The 23,840-nt window shown below is 31.4% G+C and overlaps 1 protein-coding gene across 1 annotated transcript; it reads left to right on the top strand.

Moving 5' to 3' along the window:
• Positions 1 to 427: 427 nt before the first annotated feature.
• LOC111637625 (HHIP-like protein 2) lies at positions 428 to 23,493 on the top strand (the record flags this gene model as incomplete). The annotated part of the gene is made up of 8 exons (XM_023383154.1): positions 428 to 1,359; positions 4,220 to 4,365; positions 4,490 to 4,668; positions 20,523 to 20,669; positions 21,373 to 21,523; positions 21,683 to 21,813; positions 23,265 to 23,360; positions 23,441 to 23,493. Coding segments are annotated over exons 1-8 (1,443 nt in total), but the record flags the coding sequence as incomplete, so codon positions are not given.
• Between the last annotated feature and the right edge of the window lie 347 nt (positions 23,494 to 23,840).

Genomic DNA, 23,840 nt, shown 5'->3' with positions numbered 1-23,840 from the left:
TTTAACACATTATTGTTAATGTGAGATTGTAATCTTTGTTTAGAAGCTTATCTTAAACTTTATATTTCACATTTTGTTTTAATAAAATCAAGTTGAAATGTCTTCAGATGAAACGCATGTCGGGTATATTAACCTATGCTTTATGAATTTCGGAAAGGATACAGCGCCATACAAACAGTAAAAAAGTTCATAATAAGTTTGGGGAAGATGTTCCTAATGTTCGAACATGCCATGTCAAATATGGTTTAAAAAGTTCTGTTTAGAAAATTTTGAACTGATAGATACAAACGTCCGAGGCGCCCAAAAGCTATCGACAAAGAAAACTGCAGGAAGTAACTGTTTAAAAAAATCGACGAATATCATACAATGTATATAACTAAACACACCAGAACCAAAGTGAAAAAAAAACACATGAGCATAACGCGATAGCGAGAAACGACTTGGGCGCATCGAGCACATTTTTTTTATACGCGCGAAGTTTGAACTTAGAAACTCCGGAGCGAATTTCTGTCGAATTAAACGTTCAAACTCCGGAACGTTCGAAGTACGAGATACCACTGTATATGTATGGTTCCACAAGATATATAACATAATTTTAATAGACATTTTTCATATAGTTTTAAATTCATAAAGTTTTTTAAAGATATTTTGAGAGTTATCAAATTACTATAATATCAAAAATAGACTAAATGTGAACATTATACTGTATTTAAACGCTTACGAAATATTGATTAACAATGATATTGATCAATAAATGAAAACGAATTTATTGTTATCTGAAAAATCAGAACAATCAGTTTTCAAGACTATTCTTTTACAATGTTATTCCTGGAATCCATCTTCTGTTTGGTTAAAGATGAGATTTCTAGCGAAGTGGACGCCATTATAGTGCCTGTACATCTAGCCATGATCCGAATGGGAAAACTGTGCGTCGGAGCTGGAGAGATTTGGCCTTCCGAGGTGGTAGAAGAAAAATCCGAACTACTTCCCACAAATTGGAACTCAAATCCGGAAAAATATGTTTTCAGATATGTGGACATAAAAAATAATCGATTTTTGATGAAGGCGGTAAGATCGCAAGAATTCATTTTTGTCAATATAATAAACGTGAATATTGATCTGGCAACCGAATCCGCGCTGAAAATAAACAATTACGTCAACGAATCGTTTAAAGATTTCAGATCCGCCTACAAGAATTTGGCAGTTTTGGAAAAATTAGTAGCCGATTTATTGGCTATTGTAGAAGATTTTGACAATTTCTATCAACCATCAGATTTCGATTCTGAAATAAACTACTTATCACCCTTATTGAAAAAAGTGGATTTAAATAATTTAAAAACAATTGACTCTGAAGAAATGGTAGGGAATAATGAAAAGAATGAAGAAGAATGAAAGCAAAAAACTTGCTATAAGCATAGACTAAATTGTTTAAATGGTCTTGAAAGAATATCTGATTTTTTTTATTATTATTAAAGATACCATACTAATTGTAAGATAATTATATTTTCAAAATTACAATAGTTTCTAAAATTATTACTAGAATTTTTTAATAATTATTAGTGTAAACAATAATTATTATTCGTCACTACAGAATTATATTGCTCAAAATTTACCATTCTATTAGTTATTTTGAAAAATAGTAGATGCTTCCTTCGGTATGTGAAATCCGGATTAGCATCTGATCCAAATCTTTCTGCTTTGATGGCCAGAGGCCAACGCAGTTCAAGTACAGTCAATCAACAGTGTTATGGGGGGGGGTCGACTGTATGTCTACCGGACTACGTACCTGAGAACGAATCCTAGCGGGCAACCATTTTTCATGACAGTAAGTCACGGATATGTCAGGCCCCGTCCCTCACCACCCGGCCGCCCCATTGTAGGCCTGGCCGAAGCCATAATGAGTACAGAAGAAAGGCCTAAGTGCCCTTAAAGCGAAATGAACCAAAAACGGGGGAAACACCTTTCTGCCTTTTCATTATCACTTAGTCCTAAATGCTTAGTTTTTATTTATGTTGAAAGACTTCATGTAAGTAATGAATAAAATTCAGCTGGTCATATAGAATCTCCCATTATAAATCGGTTGCTGCTCATAAATCCAGTCTTGAATGTAAGATCGGTTCTAGATGTGTAAGCAATATTTGTCTCGTTCGTCAACTCTCTCAGGATCCGGAAAAATATAACGAAACACAATCGTGAAAGTGTCATGGTGTTTCATTTATTAACGGTACTCATCACCGATTTGTTTATTAACGGTATTCATATAATAAGCGCAGCGAGAGAACTGAGCAAGTGACTCAAATTGGCAAATCGCTGAAACACGTTTTACCTAGTGATGACTTGACCGTTTAACAAAACTGTGCATATTAATTTAACTAATAAAATGGCGTGTCGTGACGGGAATACACTAAGGATCAAAGGTCCTACCTATGATAATAGGAAAATAGTCAATGGGAAAATTTTGCATTGTAAACGCGTAAACAATAGGATCAGACTTAATGACGATTTTACACGTTATTAGCATTTACAGTTTTATTTTTATTTTTTATTTTTATAAAACCCATCCCTACCCACAAAATTAAGTTTTTTGCCATTTTATAACAGTTATAAATATAAAAAGTTTTTAAAATATTGGCGCCACAAAACGTTACCGGAAAAGTAAAGCTACTCCTTGCTTAATTTTTTAATTAAACAAAGAATTAGCATAGTTTATACAATTTAAAAAAGCAAATTTAAATTCTTATTATTGATGTACAGATATTCAAGGAGGACTTTCCTAATATGGACATAATTTTAAAAATATATTTGTCAATTCCTGTTTCCAATTTTTAAAATAATTAAAAATTTAGAAATTCAATTAAAGACAAGAAAAATTATGTAATTTGGCAATATTAAACAAATGACATGAGAATGCCATTTCAAACAGGGTTAATTACAATGAACTGATTGACAATCTCTCAGCTCAAAAAGAACGAAAAGTGAAGATAAAATTTGTTATGTTTTTATAATTTTTTTGAATTTATAAAAAGTTTTTTCTTCTTCGTTGTATTAAATGACTATAGTTTATAAGGACATATTATTCTAATTCTTGTTTAATTAATCTAGATTATTATTTGGTGCAATAAAAGTAGACTTGGATAATAATTCAATTAAGTGTATTATTTATGAATTTTTGTTGTGGATTACATTTAGGTCTAATTTTGTTTCGTTTTTAATAAAATTTTATCTAAAATTGTTCTTTACTTTTTTGCATGAGTAGTATTGAACCTAAGAGGATATCGGGAATTTCCCTCAAAAATTCCATCAAATAAAAATGTCTGAAGTCAACACTGTACAGTACATGGCGCTCCTAATTCAAATTTGCCAAGGCCACATTAAGCTATAACGCACCCATTGAACAAAAAAGCGCGCGCTTCCGACATTCGAAATATGATGCTCTTGCCAAAAATTCATTTTTAAATATAGATCTTCCTTTTCCATTTTGCTTGAAAAATTGGCCATATATAACCTAACCTCAATACGTTTACGTATTATACCTTGCACAACGTTTATTGTGTAAGTTAAAGACGTTCTGGAACAAAGATAAGAATTCACTGCTTACTCAGAGTGACAAGTCATTTTAATTTAGCGTTAACTTAATGATTTAACGCAAGTTTGTAAGCCGTTGCTGCGCTTAAATTAGGAGAACTTCGTTCTTGGATGAATATAAAATTCTGCAAATGTAAGAAATATTACAGGTACAAAATTTGAAAAAAGTTATAAAAACAATTTATATTTTTCTCTCTCTTTTCGCCCTGTGGGCACTAAAAGCATCTTTTTAATTATATCCACGTGGATTCGATCAGATCCACAATTGGATAGATGTTGAGGAACGGGACCGACACCTATAAAACACTTAAAAAACACAGATCACCTTTAACCAAACATATTGATTTTTAATTGATATTGATTTGAATTTCACATTGTCAGACATGGTTGATGAGTCTAATTCCAATAAAATATGTGATGAAGCGCCGATATACCCACATCGAACGTTCTAGAACATTTTTTCTAGTCGTTTCTAGAAAAACAATCGAAATGCCTAAATTTTACCTTTACAACCTGATATTATCGGAAAGTTCATGCCGTAACAGTTCATGGAATTATAAATCTAACAATTTTTATTATAGTAACTACAACTACAAATCTGTAAAATAAGTTTCTTTGTGACTTATTTTTACAGATAGACAAAAACAGCGAAGAGAAGATCTTAGAAATAGAGCAACCCGGACGGAGACAAAATGGCGGTCAAATTTTATTTGGAAAGGATGGCTATCTGTATATTGCAACTGGAGATGGAGGAGATTTGGCCAATAAAAGATTTAATAAGTATAAATAATAAGCATTTTATCGTTTATTAAGTTAAAATAATTATTATTAATTTACTTTAAAGAATACAAAGAAACGGAAACAATGTTAATTTATATAATTATTATTTTCTTATACTTTTCAGAAATTCCTTGTTAGGAAAAATTCTTCGAATTAATGTATCTTGTATTAGTATATCTAAAAAATATTGCATTCCTCGCGATAATCCATTCTTAAATGCAAAACACGCCAAGGAAGAAATCTATGCTTATGGCTTCCGCAATCCTTGGAGATGTTGTTTAGATCCGGGAGATCCGTTTACAGGTTATTTTTTAAATAATTATATTTTATATCATTTTTTATAATTTGTATGTGTTTTATATTTTTAAAAATTTCAAATATTTTAGAATTAATATACAGGCCTATATCGTCAAAGGATCGTTTTAAAACCAATTAATTGTGCGAATTGCATTATTCCAAATCAATGATTTATCTACAACTCCCAGATAAAAAATTAGAATATTCACGTAACTGAGTTTAGTGTACATTTTCTCATAAACAATACAGAGTACGAAACGTTCTTTTTACCCTACACAAACAATGTCTATGTATAACAGCATACATGATAACATGAGCAACCCAGGATATTTTCAATTAAAAATTGAATTTTGACTATTTACAAAAAATTTTTTTAATTTTTCGAGTCTATCTTTCATCCTTTTAACACACCACAGAAGTAACAGTATATTGGCTTGGATGAACTTCCACAGAACACGTGATAAATTATAACGAAACACACACACAGATAGACAAAAACAGCTAAAGATAATATCTGTAAAAGCCAATATACTGTTACTTCTGTGGTGTGTTAAAAGGATGAAAGATAGACTCGAAAAATTAAAAAAATTTTTTGTAAATAGTCAAAATTCAATTTTTAAATGTCTATGTATATTTATTATACACATTAATCAGACAAATTAACTCAAACCTTTTTTTGTTACAAATGGAAATGAAATGACAAAAAAATAGAATAACAGTTTGGCCATGACAAAAAGTTAGAATATTAGCTAAATATGGGTTAAATATAGGATATACAACAAAATAAACTTAATATTTTGTGGCGTCGCTGTTTGCCGTAATTAGTGCTCGCAATCTGTCGGGAATGGTGCAGATTAATGCTTCGCATTCGTTTCTAGTGATGCAGTTCCAAATGTGTCGAATGCACATCACTAGTTCCTCTTTAGATTTTGATAACCGTTCATTAAGTCGTCGTTTCATGACTCACCACAAAATTTCAATGGGTTTAAGTCTGGGGAATTGCTTGGCCAAGGCAGGATTGCAACCTGTCGTTCTTGTAACCAACGTATCGTTGACTTCGCGGTATGAGAGGATGCTCTGTCTCGTTGAAATAGAAACGTTTTCTCAATTAAATCCTCTGCAGATGGTATCATAAATGTCTCTAAGATGTCTTGATATGTTTGTGCATTGACACGTTTCCGAAGAATGTACAGTTGTCCTACGCCGTTAGCACTCATGCATCTCCAGATCATGACAGATGATGCAAACTTCACAGATCTCTTCATACAGTCCTTTTTCGAAGGCCTCTTTGGTTGTTCTCCAAAGAGAACATTGGGCTTTAGTCACCACAGGAGAGACAAAACAGGGATTTGTCACTGAAGAGAACATTATTTCAGTCGTCTTGTTCCACACGAGCCTCTCTCTGCACCATCTGACACTCGCTTGTCGTTGCTTTTTCGTTAGAGATGGCTTCGTTTTGAGAACACGGAAGTTGAAGAGTGCAAGTCGTGCAACCTTCGGCATGTGATTCGGCTACTAACGTTCACTCCAGTTGCTCTCCATTGTGCATTCAAGTGTTTAACGCTCTTAAAGCGGTTTCGTCAAGTTTCTCTCATCACTCGCAGTCGTTGCTCGTTTACATCCACATTTCTGGCGTTTATTAGTTAATTAAAACTTGAACACGATTTTGTTGTTTTAGTACTCTAGAGACTGTTTGCTGCGAGCATTTTACAAAATTCTCAATTCTTTTTGTGTTCTTCCTACTTTGTACAAGGCTATGATAATAGCTTTAGTTCTGTCACTGATATCGCACTTACGCCTCATGTTGTACTGTTATACTGCTCTACCCAGCAATATGGAAATTTGCATTACAATTTAGTTTTTTATGGCTGTTTGTTTGGCTGATTTTGCTAATATTCTAATTTTTTGTCATGGTCAAACTGTTATTCTATTTTTTTGTAATTTCATTTCCATTTGTAACATGCATGCATACATACATACATACATACATACATACAAGAAAGATATCGGCCGTACACGAAGTGTTTAGCCGGCAGAAAAGAGGGTGAGGGAAAGGGGGAAAGAAGGAGGGAGAGGAGATAGACAGTAGAGAAAGGTAGGATCCCTCTGAACNCATTACAATTTAGTTTTTTATGGCTGTTTGTTTGGCTGATTTTGCTAATATTCTAATTTTTTGTCATGGTCAAACTGTTATTCTATTTTTTTGTAATTTCATTTCCATTTGTAACATGCATGCATACATACATACATACATACATACATGCATACATACATACATACATACATACATACAAGAAAGATATCGGCCATACATGAAGTGTTTAGCCAGCAGAAAAAAGGGTAAGGGAAAGGGGAGGGGAAGAAAGAGGGAGAGGAGATAGACAGTAGAGAAAGGTAGGATCCCTCTGAACGGCATACGTAAGGCTACAGTACCCTCTATGTTTGATGTTGGCGTTCAGTTTTTAGGCCGCAAGGCCGTAGTCCCCCGAAGAGTCTAAAAGAAAATCTGAGTGTAGCGAACATCAATAATTGAGTGCCGCCACAAATAGCTAAGTGTAGAAGTTAGTGCCAAGTGGCTAAGACTTTTATCTACTTAATACTAATAAAACTGAACGCGAGTGCGAATCTTAATACTACTTAACACCTAGATAGACAGCGCGAAAAGCAAACGAACACAATGACAAACTAGACGAGACGAACGGACTTATAGAGACAAACAAGCAAGACCCCAAAATATTTTATTTTTATTTTTTTTTTAAACATTAACTTACTCACTAACTAAACTAACCTAGCATAACCTAGGACGAGCCTAACCAGACTACTAAAGCTAACAAACCCTAATCTAATTTAACATAACCTATCATAACCTAACCGAAACCAAGCTAAGAGTCCCTAACCTAACTTACAACTAGGATTAACCGAATTTAGACTGATTTCCATTTTTAACAAAAAAAAAAAAAAAAGTTTGAGTTAATTTGTCTAATTAATGGGTATAATAAATATACATAGACATTATTTATGTAGGGTAAAAAAAAAGCTTTGTACTCTGTGTTGTTCATGAGAAAATGTAGGCTTATACTAAACTTTCAGTCAGGTGAATATTCTAATTTTTGTCTAGGAGTTGTAGAATAATATAATTCATAAATTATGTATTCCGAGACCGTGTATTCTTTTATTTGTTTTTTTCTTCACGACGAGGTGTATTAATAGACACAAGGCATTTTTACATCATCTTTATTCTGAATCGTCTATATGCCGACACGCGTTTCGGGCAAAGGCCCCTTATCTGTCGGCATGACATCCAGGATTTTCTTTGTGTTGTATTGATACTTACACATTTCGTTTAAAATTACGTATTTACAGAATTACGTATTTACTTTTTTAATGTCGTTGTCCAACGAGATTAAAAAAGATTCTGTTAACACAGATGCCAAGAGTATATGATGGAAGATGCTAGATGTCGAACCATGAAACCTTCACTGTAATAGTAATTTAAATCATAAATATATTTTAAACTGCAATGATATTTTAACAATTTTAACTGTAAATACGTAATTTTAAACGAAATGTAGAGGAAATACGTACAAAATAACATATGGTTTTATTTTAGGTTCATAACTGTGTATTGGTAAATCATAGCACTGTCATATTCTACACCAATCACCTTTGGTTCTTTACCTATGAAATATAATAAACATTAAAAAATAATAGAAAAAAAAATATTGTTGGTTTAATTGAGATCAGCCAAAATTCGTTTTTTCCATATGCTATAGACAAAATGACACATTACGTAAGGACAAAATGATATACACGTAAAAACTATAGAATTACTGACAAAGTTCACAAATGAAACGCTTGGTTCTTTTAGAAACGTCAGCGCAAGAAGCGTGAGCCCAACGCAAACAATTTAAGCACCGTAACCAGTTTTCTCCAGGCTTAGATCGGGAAAAAAGATCATTGCAATATATGCATGGACTGTCTGTCCTCTTCATCAGGAAAATTTTCTTCTTCACTGTCTTCGTCAATTAATTTTTATTGTTTCGTCTTCTTTTCTCTGGCGGAGCTTTGGGCTCTTTTTTGATTTAATTGCCTTCATATTAGGAGTAGAAGTTAAAATTAAAGAGGTTTGTCGAGTCTTTGGCTTACGTTTTCTTTGACCACTTATAAAACGTCCTTTTAGGACTGGAGAAATCTCCTCAATAGACATAGCAAGAGTAGAGGAGGATGGATGTTCTTTAGTAGCAGCAGATGAATGATATTGAATTGAATGAGTTAAAAAAGTTCTTGCTCAGTGTTTGCTGATGGAACCTGAGATGAATTATCGGATTGTTGTTCGGTAGGTGCTGTTATTTCAGCTGTATTATTGCCGTTATTATTGTATTATTGCTGTTATTTTTTTATAATTTATAAAACGTTAAGAGGTTAAGGTAAGCTCCTTGACTGAGCTCTTATGGACTGAATGACATAGGTATGTCATTATGTCCGTTGCTTATGTATGTAGTTTTGCCCATATAACATTATAAAAAAAAAACAAAATTATAAAATAAATACAAAGATGATATTTTTAATGAAAAAACTTATTTAAGTGCAACAACAAATTCTTAAGGGTTGAAATAAATGCTACATAAATAGATAAAATAATGAAAAACTTACCATCTATACAAAAAACTTGTTGCAAGGAAAAAAACTCGTAACGTATCAACGCTTGTCGTCGGCCATGACACTCGGGCGAATGAGAGGAGTGCGTTCACGTTTTGACAGGTTAGTAAAAGCCGCTCGGATAACGTGGTGTCGTGGTCAGTTGCGCGCTTGAGACCGCCAAATTCGAATTATATTACCTATGTCATTTTGTACGTATTTCCCCTATAAGTATCAACACAACACAAAGAAAATCCCGGATGTCATGCCGACAGATAAGGGGCCTTTGCCCAAAACGCGTATCGGCATATACAAGATTCAGAATAGAGATGATGTAAAAATGCTTTGTGTCTATTAATACACCTAGTCAAGAAGAAAAAAAAAACAAATAATTCATAAACTACTGTATATAACCATGAGTTTTATTGACGCATGCAATTCGTCAATACATTCATCTATTTAGTTTTTTTTTTTTTTTTTTTTTAACAGTAGAAATTCGGTTAGAATACCATCTACTTTTCGGATGCGGAAATAAAGTGAAAGTAAAATTACTCCATATCACAAGAATGATAATCCGAAAAATTCACAAAACTCTTAACATTCTGTACATTTGGGGCCAAGCCTCTACTCGGACGTATCTGGGGGTGCTTATGGTGTTACATCACCGTCTTGATAATAAAGAAATTAGTTCTGCTTAAAATAAAAATAAATATACCTTATAACTGACTTCAATTAGGTAATATTAGGAACTAAAGTAATTCTAAGCTAATTGAATAACATTCTGGATAAAACGACAGGGTTGCCTTGGCAGAGGAAAAGGTGGTATTATGGAACTCTGCAGGTATTACGGAACCCCCCCATTTCAAACTGATAATAAAAGCGAACTGTAGCGGATTGTGGCTGAACTGCACTAGGCAGAGATCCGTATCAAGGGGAAAACCCGTTTCACTTCAGTTAAACAGTTGTCCGTAGTGAATCAGCATATTTGTGTTTTTCGAAATTCGAAAGTTTTGAGTGGTAAGTGAAGTTAACTATTTCTATAATATAAATCGTGTAGTTGTAGATTCACTGGTGCATGTATTCCGTTCCAGAGACTTACAGGTACTTAGAGGTACAATATTAATCTGTGATGTTCACATTTTTTTAAAGTTTGGTCTCGACAGACATAAGTTAATTCAAGATGGCGCTGCGTGGAATACGGACCCCATTGGTGCTTTTAATATGGAACCCAACTCCTCCGAACTCTCTCTTTGCAAGCAGACATTCGTCCGGAGCAATTTGTGAAAAAGACACTAGGTAGAAAGCCAATTCCTTCTGAGAATATCGAAAAAGAGCTGCTGAAATATATTTTGTTGATGGAGGTCATATTTTTCTATTATAAAAGCATTTTTTCGATAAAATACATTGGAGTAAATATTTTTGTAATTATTTAACATTATTTGTACTTTCCTATTTGTTTTTGGGTACATTAAAGCATTTCTTGAAAACACACAGTAAGGTTCCATACTACCACCCTACTTTCTGACTTTTTGTACAAAAGCCTTCAAAAACCATACTTATAATTACACTAGCGAAAAATCCAATTAGGAACATTTAGTTTAATAGTTACCAGTACTTTTCGCATAAAAAATGTGGGTGAAGTTATGATACCTTGTTTACAATTCACTATAATGTAATTGGGGTTCCATAATACCACCTTCTCCTCTACCTTTGAGTCTATCTTCATCAGTACCCATATTTTCAAAAATCCTGGATTTGCCACTGCCTACGTAAAAAAAAAAAAAAAAAAATCCACTACTACGACATCTGCGGAGTCTTTTTCTGAAGTCAGTTTATATATTATTTTTATAGAAATTAGTGTAATAATTATTCTAAATTAATCGTTGTATTAAAATTCCTGGAGAAATATTTAATCTAGAGTATAATAGACAAGTGAGAAAGTCCAATTAGGCAGTTTGTTCGGAATTCGGGAATTCCCGATTTCTCTTATCAAATTTGTTTTAAATTTATCAATATTGATTTTTATTATTTCATTTAATCGAAGAATGAGGAAGAGAGAGGAGAAAGTTGTATTTAAAAAGTGAATTTTCAAATTAATTTTTTGCTCGACAGATGACGCTAGGTGTTCTTGAAAATTACTTAAGATCCTCCCCATGTTAGTACTCCATCTGTCAGTTTTACATTTCCTATCCTCTGCCTCTCTCCTCTCTTTTGCATCCGCAGCTGTATTCATCGCTTCATTCACGTTGATTGAGATGAAAGACCATCGAAATCCACACCCAACCCTCCTAAACAAGAACAAGACTATAAATCAATGTTCATCATCTTAGATCATTATAATTTACGTTATAAATTAATATTTTATCACAATTTCATTAAAAATAATTTTATATTAAAATCTAATTTTTTAATATTTAATATTCAGGATCGAATCTTTAAATAAAATATATAATTTAAAAAGTTAAAGTAAGTTAAAAATAACTTTTTATTCGATTTGGTGAATAAGAAAAGCCTGTTGTAAATTCAAATATTCGAATTTCTAATGGGATTTCATGCTTCCAAATCTAATTTCATTGGCATTTGGAAAGTTTATGTGAATTCATCAAAGTTTATTGATTTTGTAATTCACTAAAGGAATACAGTATTCTCAAATTATATTGTCATAACTTTTGCTTCGAATAATTTTTTTCTTTTTTCTTTCTTAAACATAATTTTATGGTAATCAGCTGGGCTGTTGAGAGTTTCTTTGGAGCCCTGGATAGAGCGGATCCCTTTTACCTCTTTACGTATAAATAACAGTAATTAATAAGAATAGGAACCACTAGAGCACCAAGTTTTCTCCGGGCTCACCCAAAAAATCTCCCTGGTAATCAGATTACAGTATACAATATTAAATATTATGTTTAAAAATACTTTCTTTATCCGGTGAAGAAGTGTGATAACCATTTATATTTCTCTTCCTTCTTCCAATTTTTTTTTAATTTATGCTTGAAGAAGGGGGTTTTCGAATATTAATAATACAATTTAAATATTAAAATAATTATCTAGCATTCTAAATTAGCGACAAATAACAAACAACAAAAGACAACTGTTGTACACTAAGGAAAAAAGAAGAAGAGATGATAGAAAGAAGAGAAAGGAAGGATCCCCTGAGCGGCGTACTGTACAGTACGTAAGGTTACTACTCCCTCTACGATTAATGTTGGCGTGTAGTTTTTAGGCTGTGAAAACTGCACACCTATATGAGTTGTAGCTTATACCAATAAGTAGTGCAGTTACATAAAAGCTAGACAGAGTAAAGATTAAGGCTTAAAACTAGAGTGAAGGCTTAAATCTAATACTGAAATTGATAACCTAAAAACTGATACCTAAAAATTGATACCTAAAAACTGATAATTGAAATCTAACTTAATTAACTTATAGCTATCTTAAATCTAATTTATTACTAACTTAAAACTAGTTATAGTAACTTATAACTAAACAAGAATGCTGACAAGGACGACAACTTAGAAAGATAAGAGCATGCCGTGACAAAACCTACGAGCAAGATATACGAATTTTTTTTTTTTTTTATAAGATGACAAAAAACAACAAAATGAAGAAATGGAGTTAAGACAAAACAGAACCCAAGGGACAACAAAGAAACTAGGAACACAACACTAAAGAAGTACAAAAAGAATAACTGGAAATGGAATAAGCAAGAAAAGAAACCTAAGTGTTGTATGTGCTAAGGGGGAGAGAAACAGCAAGAGCCTTGCTGTGGGATATGAATGAAAGTGATAGTACAGTGTCTTGATGAGTTGCTGTGGTGTTCATGGGCAGTTGTATCCTTCCATAATTGCAGTTCTCATTAAGCTATTCCTAGTATTAATTTACCTATCGCAGTGGAAAATTATATGCATTGGCGTTTGTTCCTTATGCAGCCCGCACTCACAAGTACAGACTGTCCCCAAGATTAATCATGTGCAGATATTGCTTGAAATTGCCATGGCCTGTAAAAAGCTGAGTGAAGGTAAAGCTAGGGAAAAAGTGTGGAAGCGTCTCAATAGTGTCAACACTAGGATAAAACTGTAGTTGAACCTATCGGCAGTGTCGTGATCCCGCTGTTTTGTCAGACAATGGAAATTTGTTTCTTGACGTGAATGTCTATATATAAGAAATAGGAATATAACTGAGTGCTAGTGACTGTGGATTTAGTAGCCGATTTGGCAAGATCGTCAGCGGTCTCTTTTCCGAGAACCCCCACGTGATTCGTATTAACAGTTAATAATATAAACAGAACAGTTAATTTAATGTTTATCAGATGAGTTTAAGATATAGTTGCACATTATAATGCAATAAAACAAATATTTTGAGTACAATAAAATATCCAATTAGGCCACAATAGATGCTTGAAAGATGTATTTCCGCTACGTTGATTACTTAAAAATAAATCAAAATAATAGAGAATAATAATTAATAAAATAATAATTATAATAAATAACAACAACAAAATTATTTATTTTTCATGTTTCTGATACGGATGGTTGAAAAACATTGGTCTATGTTATATTTGTTTACAAACATTCTCTGTCAAATCTAAACAATGTAGTCAGTGTCGGATTGCCTACTAGGCGTATGTGGCACAGTCTAGAAACTCCGAAATTGGAAAAAATAAAACAGTTTTACCGTTTCTTTTGTATAATATAATTTATAAATAATTCTACATTACAATTAGACGTTATTAGTGTACGATGTAGCAAAATTATGCAGGGAGGAACCCAAATTTCTGTTCGTAGGGGTCCCGGAAGATCTTAATCCGCCATTGAATATAGTGAACGAAATGAGCAGTTTGATAATTCTTAAATTAAATTTCTAACGAGCTAATTTCTGTCTTGCCAAATGATTCCTGATAAATTTTAAATACATTTCCTTTAATAATATATTAGTTTGCGCAAATTATCAAAAAATTTTGCGGGAATAAAAATTAAATTGTTATAAAATTTTTTATTATAGAATTTATACACTACAGGTAGATCTGGATTTTAAATGTTATACTGTAAGTTTGATAAGAAAAAAAAAAGATACATGAAATAAATACATTTAAAATTAAGTGCTGCTTTGTAGAGATGAAAACTAAGAATTACAGTCAAACTCCTTTAATACAAAGTCGAAAAACTTAAAAATTGTACTTTGTATTAAACGGAACTCTTAACATTGAAATGCTTATTCTCCTTCATCTACGGGACCGCAAATCTAAGTTCGCATAAAACAATAACGCAATAACATGTAAATAATCAGGGTCGTCGTGTTTTTTATGGGACCTGGGGTAAAACAAGCCCCTTTTGCCTCTTTTTTTTGAACAAATGCAAATGAAATACTCGTAATGTTTATTTACTAATAGGCCTACTGTAAAAAGAAGTCTTAAAGATTTTATTTTTTGTTAGTAAAAATAGCATTAATTTAAAGTGGGTAGGAACCACTGAGGGCCTCTAAGTTTAATCCGGACCCAGGTAAAATCTCCATTTTCTCCTCTCGACTGCTCTATCATTTTACTTTCCCGTTTATTATAACATAATAGGGAAAAGTATTTGTAATTGTGTCAAATTTGATCTTCCGGGTTTTTGCAAATGTGAACAATTGAGACTCCTGAATCCAAAAAAGTAAAAAAAAAAAAAGGAAAGGAAAATTCCGTGGATTGTGTTTGTGTTGATGTATATTTAATTTAATATCTGAGGAAGGGATAAGATTAAGAAACGAAATTTGGCATGGTAATTTGTATATAAGAGACATAATGCTTTTAAATTTTTGAATACTGAACTCAAGAGGGTGGGAAGATAGAGGAAGGTCATGTGTCATATCTCGAGTGCAGTCGAACTTAATGAAAACTTTATTCGTAATTGGCATTTACAATATTTTTAAAACGCATCTCTACCTTCAGAATTATGCCTTTTTTGTCTTTTTATGATAATTAATAATATAAAACTTAATTTTTAATAACACCTCATAACGAATGGCGTCACACAAATTTTTAACTTTTAGCTAGTATCTAGAGGATTTGATCCCGGGATCCCGACCACTTTTCAGTCCCAAAATTTTCGGGATTAAGTTTTCCTAATCCCGAGATTTTCGGGATTGACATCATTTTAAAAAAGTTGCAAAATAGACTGCATGAAGCGAAACGTTCAGTGCCAGTGTTTTTAACAGAATTGCTTGCCTATCAATTTAATATAAAATACAAGAAATTTTATTCCAACAAGCAGCAGAAATTAACCTATCGGGCTTGCGATGCTTGCTTGGAATAAAACTTGTATTTTGAACTAAAATGATAGGCAAGCAGTTCTCACTGGGTTGCTTGGTAATATACTTCATTTTTGTATTTTTGAATTTTCGCGGGCGTCAATCGATTTTCTGGTGCAGTCGAGAGCACTACTCAGTGCGTTTTACCTGTCAATGTGTCAGCCATCTTGTTTCGCCAGTGTGGTTAATATAATACCTAATACCTTAGGTGAAAAGATTACGACCCTCGCCTTGCCCGCGATCTGTCAGGATGACGCGAGAAAGTCTTTTTACGTATGGGATAGTGGTTTGCTGGACGCTGAGAGACTCACACAGAGCAGTAGCGTAGCGTAGGGGGCGGCAGGGGCGGCAAAATTACGTTTTAGGGGCGGCAAAATTTGACAATAAATAATAATAATATCTTGTAAGAATTTGAACCATTTTATTTCATATTTTCGTCCACCTACGATTCGGACCGATTGAAATGAGCACGGAATAGTGGGAATAGTGTTACCATCCGACTCGCCGTCCAGGGATATCGTGCGCTACCTGTCGACCTTTTTTGTTTTTTTTTTTTCCTCGTACGATTCACTCGTACTCATATACACCTCCAATATCCAATAGGGCTAAGTCATCTACATTACTTGTGTTACTCCTACCCAAGTCTCCCTAGTCGCTAACTGTAACTGATTTAGAACCAGCATGCACTGCAAATTATTCTTCATTGCAAAATGATATATGCATGCGTCAGGAACTTCTGTTCGAACAAATCTCATCTGCCGTCAGGGTCGGCGATTTTAAAAAGGTGGCAACACTAGCACGGAATTTTTCATTACTTATTCTGTGACGAAACTGAAATACCTAAATAAAGGGGCGGCGAAATTTTCCTCCGCTCCGGGCGGCTGACACCCACGCTACGCCATTGACACAGAGACCGAATTTACAAAATTAACGCGTTTATTTTTAGAAAGACATGCTTACAATGATCGAAACAATGGTCTGTCCAGTGAAAAGATGGTGTACCAAACGATGGAGAGCCCTTCCCAGGGGCACGTGAATCACACACCAGAAAAAGTTCTCCTGCGTCGGTTGTAGAGGGTTTTCCTTTTACCCGTTTGGAGGAGGAAGTGGTAGCAAGGTCCACGTAGCACAAGATCACGGCGTTCGTTCACGATGTTTCGTTGGGAAGTTAATTCCCTAGTTCGTACCGTGGAGAAGTCTGCGGCGGGAAGGTCGGTCCCTAACTTCTGCCGTATTTAGTTCGCTATCCTTTACTCCTGCAATCCCGATCTGTGTCGACCGGACTGTTTTCTTCCAACCTCCCCGTGTCCTCGGAGCTATAACTAGAGCATGCTTAAAAGTATTTCCTAACGATTCCTCCAACTTCCATCAAACCTAAACGCGTTTTCTCAGCAGCTGAATATATGTTCAACAAATTGAGAAGCAGATTTGGTGATGAGACACTGAATGCGTTGTTATTTCTCAGATCATATTTTAGCAGTTCAAATTAGAATGTTCCTATTAAGTTAGTTTTCTTTATATTTAAGAAAAATGTGACTGATTAATATTATTTTTAAATACTTTTTGCTAAGAAACTTATTATACTACCTACTTACTAGGTTGTTACATGAATGTCGTCTATTTAGTCGATGTTAAGAGATATTTTTGTTAATTTTCAACGTTTATTTGCATAGTTTGTTACATAAAGGTTTTTTCAATTTATGTAAGTTTAAAGAGATCTCAGTGATGCTTAAAAAAGAATAACTTTAACATGAAAACAGTGATTTTAAGTCTGGTTAGTCTGACTCTAAGTCTGATTAGTTAGAGTAATTAAATTAGCTAGGTGTATACCGTAAAATACGTTGATTTTTATCTAAATTTTGATTTGTTGATTTCTGTAAGATTTACTTATTTTTTTATTAACCCTCAATACCGAAATAATCCCAGGATCGACTAAGTATAATCCCGAAATCCTGGGATTAGAAATAAGGACCGGGATCGAATTCCCTACTAGTATCCTAGTGCTTTATAAACTTAAATATTTTTAAAATAGATTTTTATCATAATTCAACGAAATTACTCCTTTTAATCTTTTTTTATTATTTAAATTTTATCTTAGTATAATTGAAAATTATCGGACTTCCTTTCTAGTCCTTTAACCTCCTGTACGAGTGCCAAGAAAGTCGAGCAAGAACTCTTGCCAGCTTTTTACAATCATTTAATTATTAAATTACGAAAATATTATTTATTAATATTTTCGTAATTCGGATAGACCATAATTCAGGAAGGTCAAAATACTCCCAACAAAGCGGGATTTCCCCAGTTTCAAGGATCCTGCGTGTTTCCCTTTAGAGAATATAAATTTATATTAGTTGTTTACTTGCGAAATATGCTTAAAGCTTAATATTATCTTCGTTTCTAAAGACGTAAGCGAAATTTTCAATAGAGAACACGCAAGTTGATACTCAGAAATAATCTGAGTATTCTAAGTAATCAGACTTTAATTTCCTAATAATAAACATACAAAATGTACTTTATAATGTATCGAGCATAAAATTTTTTAAGATTTAAGACACGAAAGTAAAAGGAAAGATTTAGAAGCCAAATAGTCATAGCTACTATTCAATTTTCCCAAGATTTTTATTGATTCGTACTTTAAACTTGGTTTCAATCTGAATCAAGAGCAATTAATCTAATGCTTTTGGTCCAGATTGAACAGATTAAAATATTAGATATTTGATAATGATAAAAATTATTAGCTCGGCTGATCAGTAACGAAAGAGCTTTTAAAATTTACGAATTTCTTATAACTTAAAAATAAGAAAATAATTTTCATTATCTATTATTGTTTTTGTTAATTTTTTAATTGAAAAAGTTTTAAAAAATCAAATTATGTAATGAAAAGACTGAATTTTTAGAGACATTTTAAGCAATATCTTAATAAATTGTGTTTAAAAATTTGACTTAATAATTTATATAATAATAAATCTATTACTCGACTATAATTCTATTACTCGACAGTTTAAACATTTAACAAGAAATTCTGTCTAAAAATATTTAATATTCTTAACGAAAAGAAAATGACAAATTTATATATTAAAAATTTAACTTATTTTAGTTTCGTAAGCTCTTGTCTGCCTGATTCAAATGAATTTTAAAGTACATTGAATTATTTTTTTATGTATATTATCCTGTAACAAAATCATCAATATTCGTTCAATCAATTCCATTCGATTTGCATAATCAATCATAAATTATCGATATTAATTGATAATCTATGATTGATTATCAGCTTCTATAATGTAAATTACTTCAATTTATCGGCAGTCTTGATTTGTTAACCATATAATGTTTAATTATTGCTAATTTTCCTGAAACATCAATTCCTCCATAGATGTAAATTCGATCAATTTTTTTTTACTGATACCATAGCGTGAATCCTATTATTAAGTCGAAGATTCTCCGAGGTCCGTTAATTCGAATTTATAATTATTACATGCATAACTTGCCAAAAAATATAAACCTCTTTATCAGAACTGATATTTGTCTGTTTCGTAGAAAACAAACCCAGAATACTTTATTTACAGTATTTACTTTTTGCCATGAAGACACTAACACTCGGATACGAAAGATTTTAAAAGAACCACGAAATTTGAAATATCTGTGACATGTTTATGATCGAAAGATAGATATTTTGTAATGAACTGAAAACGAATGTGCGATGACTGTTTTTGATTTCGCTTTTCTATTTTCACGACGAAACTATCTTTTAAAACTCTTTTCGTCTTGCATGTATTAAGAGGATGTGTTTTCATGTAAGTTATATTACTGGTTTGGACACCTCCACGATACAATAGTATCTCCATCCAGGCCCACATATCCAAATTAACACAACATTTGAAATTTATAAGAGAATCCGAATTCGAACCGGGATCCTTCGGTAATCATGAATCAGTAAAGAAATCAACCTGTCGCTCTGAGGAGCAGCAGACTGACTTTTTTACTGATTCATGATTACATTATCCATAAGTTACTATGGATAGTTTATTATAACTTATGGATAATGTAATAATCCATAAGTTACTGGAACAAATTTGTTTTTCGCTCAGAAACTAAGAAAAATTTCCAAATTTTATTATCATATATTACAATAGGTTTCATGCTTTATATTATTTACCGAATTATATAATTAAAATAAATAAAAGAAAACCAAAAATAAATTTTATTTTTTATCTTATTATATTATACTGTATCTTCAGTTTTACAGATATTTGTAAAATAGAAACACAGTACGTATTTGAATATCTGACATTTGTGTACTTAAGTCTAATTAAAATCAAACTTGAAAAAAGAAAACAAGATGTACAAAGAACAGAGGAGGTAGACAGCAACAAACCATAAATAAATAAATAAATAAAAGAAGTAAATGTTGAAAGTGACAGGTGGAATGTCGAATGCAAACATCAAGCAATGAAAACAAATAAATTCTCAGAAAACAGACATTGAAAATCTTCAACTATTTAAAAATTTGCATTACAAGAAAACTTTTTAATTTTTTATACATATAACAGAGTTACCTCTTGCCAATAATTGTAATTTTCCCTATTTACGCAAGATATATAAATGAGTGTAATTAGAATTTTGATTTAAGAATTTTTTTATTACTATTTTTAAAGATATTTTAAATGAACTTAAAGGTACTAAATTGATTAATTTTTTTCAAATTATTAATTATATTTTTTGCATAAATTCAACAGAATGTCACTATATTAATTAAATAGATAATTTTATCTTATAATTATTATGTTAGATAATTCTATTTAATAGCGATCCAACTACATAAATAAATTGCTTGAAGTAAAATAAATTAATTTTTACTTATTGTACCGTACTTATTTTCTTGCTTTAAAAATAAAATATATAAGTCTATTTTGAAGAAATAAACAGACCAACTTTTAAATAAGGATATGGAGAAGGAAGAATTTTTTGCGGTGATAATGGGGAAGAACATCCTTATGAAGAAATAAACTTAGTTGTTCGTGGTGGACGATACGGATGGATTGAATTAGAAGAATCAAAATGTAGCTCGCTAAAACAATGTCAAAATGTCTGTAAGTATAAATTTCTAAAAAATTAAATACATATTTAATAAAAAAATTCAACTATTGAAAATTTTAATAGAATTTTTTTTTTATTTTGCGTGCGATAAGATTAGTTCTGAAGACTGATTTCCCCCTCTCTCTTTTTTACTTAGTAAAACATAATTTAATAAACATAACGTAATATTTGACTAATAATGTCGAATAAAATGAAAAATAGGAAGGTTTAATATTATTATTTTACAGTTTTATCCTTCCACATAAGCTTAGATTTTACTAATGAATGATTCATTTTAAACGAGCAATATCGTGATATTGTCACAATGCCGGGCTGCAAGTTTTAATCGTATTTTTTAAATTTATTTAATTTAAAATATATACACTCCACCTCAAATTAGTAATGTCGTGTTCCTGTAATCATTAGCAATAGAGTCATGCTGGTCATCTATTAATTCCTTTCAGGGGAAAGGTGTTGAATTGAAATAACATGACTTCCAGTTTGCATTACAAGTTCTTATATAGTTAATTGGAGCCTCCTGCCCCCAAGGTTTCCATATCTGGTCTCGTCTTTCATCTATCTAACTCCATTCTCGAGATTAAGGAAAGACAGGCGGACAGACGAACAATTTAAACATGAGAATTTTATAAAATCATGTTTAAATTATAATAATTTAAATAAATTTCGCCGTATTTTCATTTCTTTTTTTGTTTTTAGTTCGTGAAAGTAATCTCCCATCCGAAGACCAGTTACCATTATACGAATACACCCATCCAAAAGGTCAAGCAATTGTTGGTATCGTGGTATATAGAGGACAAAATATTTCCTTTTTAAATGGAGCAATAGTATATGCTGATTTTGTTCAAGGGTAAAAAATTCTATTAAATAAAAATAATAAGTATTAATCATTAAAATAATTAAATTTTATTTTTGTAATCGTAAACATATTCCTGGCTCAACAGAAATGATACACAGTATTATAAAAATATTTGCAGCTAATAATATATAATAATTCTTGTGTTTGTAGCTCTCTCCACTATTTAGAAGAAACTTCAAATTATCAATGGATATCGAAAGATATTTCCGTTGAACTTTGTAAAGACGAAAATAAAAACTTTAATGGATCTTTTATTTTAGGTTTATCTTTAGATGAGGAAGGTAAGTAAGAGTTAAAATTAAACACCGATGTATTAAATTATTTCTAATTTTCTAAGTATTAAAACCAAGAGAAAAAGTAAATGGATAGTTAAATAAAACAAAATCTTTATTAGTTTCGTCATAATGCGGAAAATATGCTCTCAGACATACTTTCCTCATAGCAACGAAGTTAACTGACTCTTTGTTTCTTTCATAATTCTCAAGCATACTTAAGAAGTATAAATGAAACAAAAATGACAGTTCATTTACATACGTTTTTGTACTCTTTCCAGCCTACAAACACTAAAAGAGCTTTTAATTCAGTCTCATTATGAGTTCTATCAGATTTGCGATGGGTAGCCAGGTGATAAGAATGACAACAGATATATTAAGGCCAAATCAACTGCGAAAAATTTTATTTAAATAGTAGAAAACAATTCAAACTAAAATTCTAAATTGTTTGTGTGTTTCGTGTCTTTCAGAAATTCCTAGGCTTACATTTTTCTGATCTTTCTGAACATGTTTTAAGCACACAGTTCTATACAATTCTTATTTATAATGGTTACAATAGTACGTTATATTAATGTAGACTATTTTTTATTATATGACATTTAATATGCTAATTAACGCAAACATATATTATAAAATGACAGATAATTATAAACTCATACTTTGTATATATATTTATTTATTTGATTTTCTGTCATTGTCTTATTTACAGTATCTTGTGCCTTGACTAAAAAAAAATTTGAATCGTATGCATACTTTATCTTTCTAATTGTTATATAAATTTCTAATTTAAAAGTCATAAAAATTTGATGATTTTTCTGTTTAAATCTTCCAAACATTTTTAATATACAAAGTTAATAAATTAGTTAATATATTATTAATATACATTAGTCTATTTAAAAGTCTATATTGCTTATAGATCGTTCTATTTTATATTTTGAGGTAACTTAAATCTAAAATTGATTTGGTTTAAAATTTTTTATCGCTTATATAATGGCTAAATTTAGGGACTTATCACACTATTTAAAAAAAAATATTCAAGTAGAAAACAAAAGAGTATATTTGTAATATTATTTTTATGTTGGACATAATTCCGGTATAATTATAATGCCTTTTTTTAAAATATATTATAGTAACTTAAGCACCTGTAAATCCGAAAATGAATGTTGTGTTTTACGAACAACATTAAACTGAAGAGAGAGAGAGAATAGTCCGAAATGTATCTTTAACAAATAAAAATATCTTCTTTTCTATTTGAATATTTTCCAAAAAAATGGCGTGAAAAATCCTTAAATTTAGAAACTATTTCAAAAATTTAATTCGAATAATAGGACAGGAAACAATTTCTCTGTAAACATCTCATCATGTTAAAAAAAAAAAAATATTGTATTAAAATTTATCTACCTGAATGAACTTTTGTAAGAAATAATTAAATAATTTCTGTGTTATAATGTTATTTCCAGGTGAGATTATTGTGATGAAAACTCAAAGTTTAAACAGTTTTTCTGCGACAGGCATCTTATATCGACTTATTACTCAACCCGTTTCTTCCTCCTCAGGTTTGTGTTAATGCAACCTAGTTAATACTTTTTTATATACTTTAATACTTGCATTTTTAATTTCATTAATTTATTTTTAGGTGGTTATTATTCATCTACTTTATTAATTATAATTTTATCGATAGAAAGTTTAATATGAATGATAATTGAAACGAAATAAAATTAAAGGACAGAACCTAATAAATAGCAAAATAATAATTGAAAACAATTAATTTCATAGGCTAAAACTTTTTTAAACAGTTAATAGTCTTTTGGATTTATTAAATTTTTATCATTTGCTTCAGAATAATGAATATATTGATTAAATTCTTTATTAAAAAAATAAATTTCGAGAGAAGGATTGTGTTTCGTCCTTCCTAAATGCTTTATTCCTGAATTGCACAACACGTGTCTGGCGTAATAGTCGTTCACTTCTAAGTAGACAAGGTCAATTCAAACATTAACGTCTTAAGATGAGAAATGCCTTAGAATGTATATAGA

This window comes from Centruroides sculpturatus, unplaced genomic scaffold (assembly GCF_000671375.1).
Source record: "Centruroides sculpturatus isolate CEXI.00-Female unplaced genomic scaffold, Cexi_2.0 scaffold846, whole genome shotgun sequence".
Taxonomy (NCBI): Eukaryota; Metazoa; Arthropoda; class Arachnida; order Scorpiones; family Buthidae; genus Centruroides; species Centruroides sculpturatus.
This window is presented reverse-complemented; position numbering and strand designations above follow the sequence as displayed.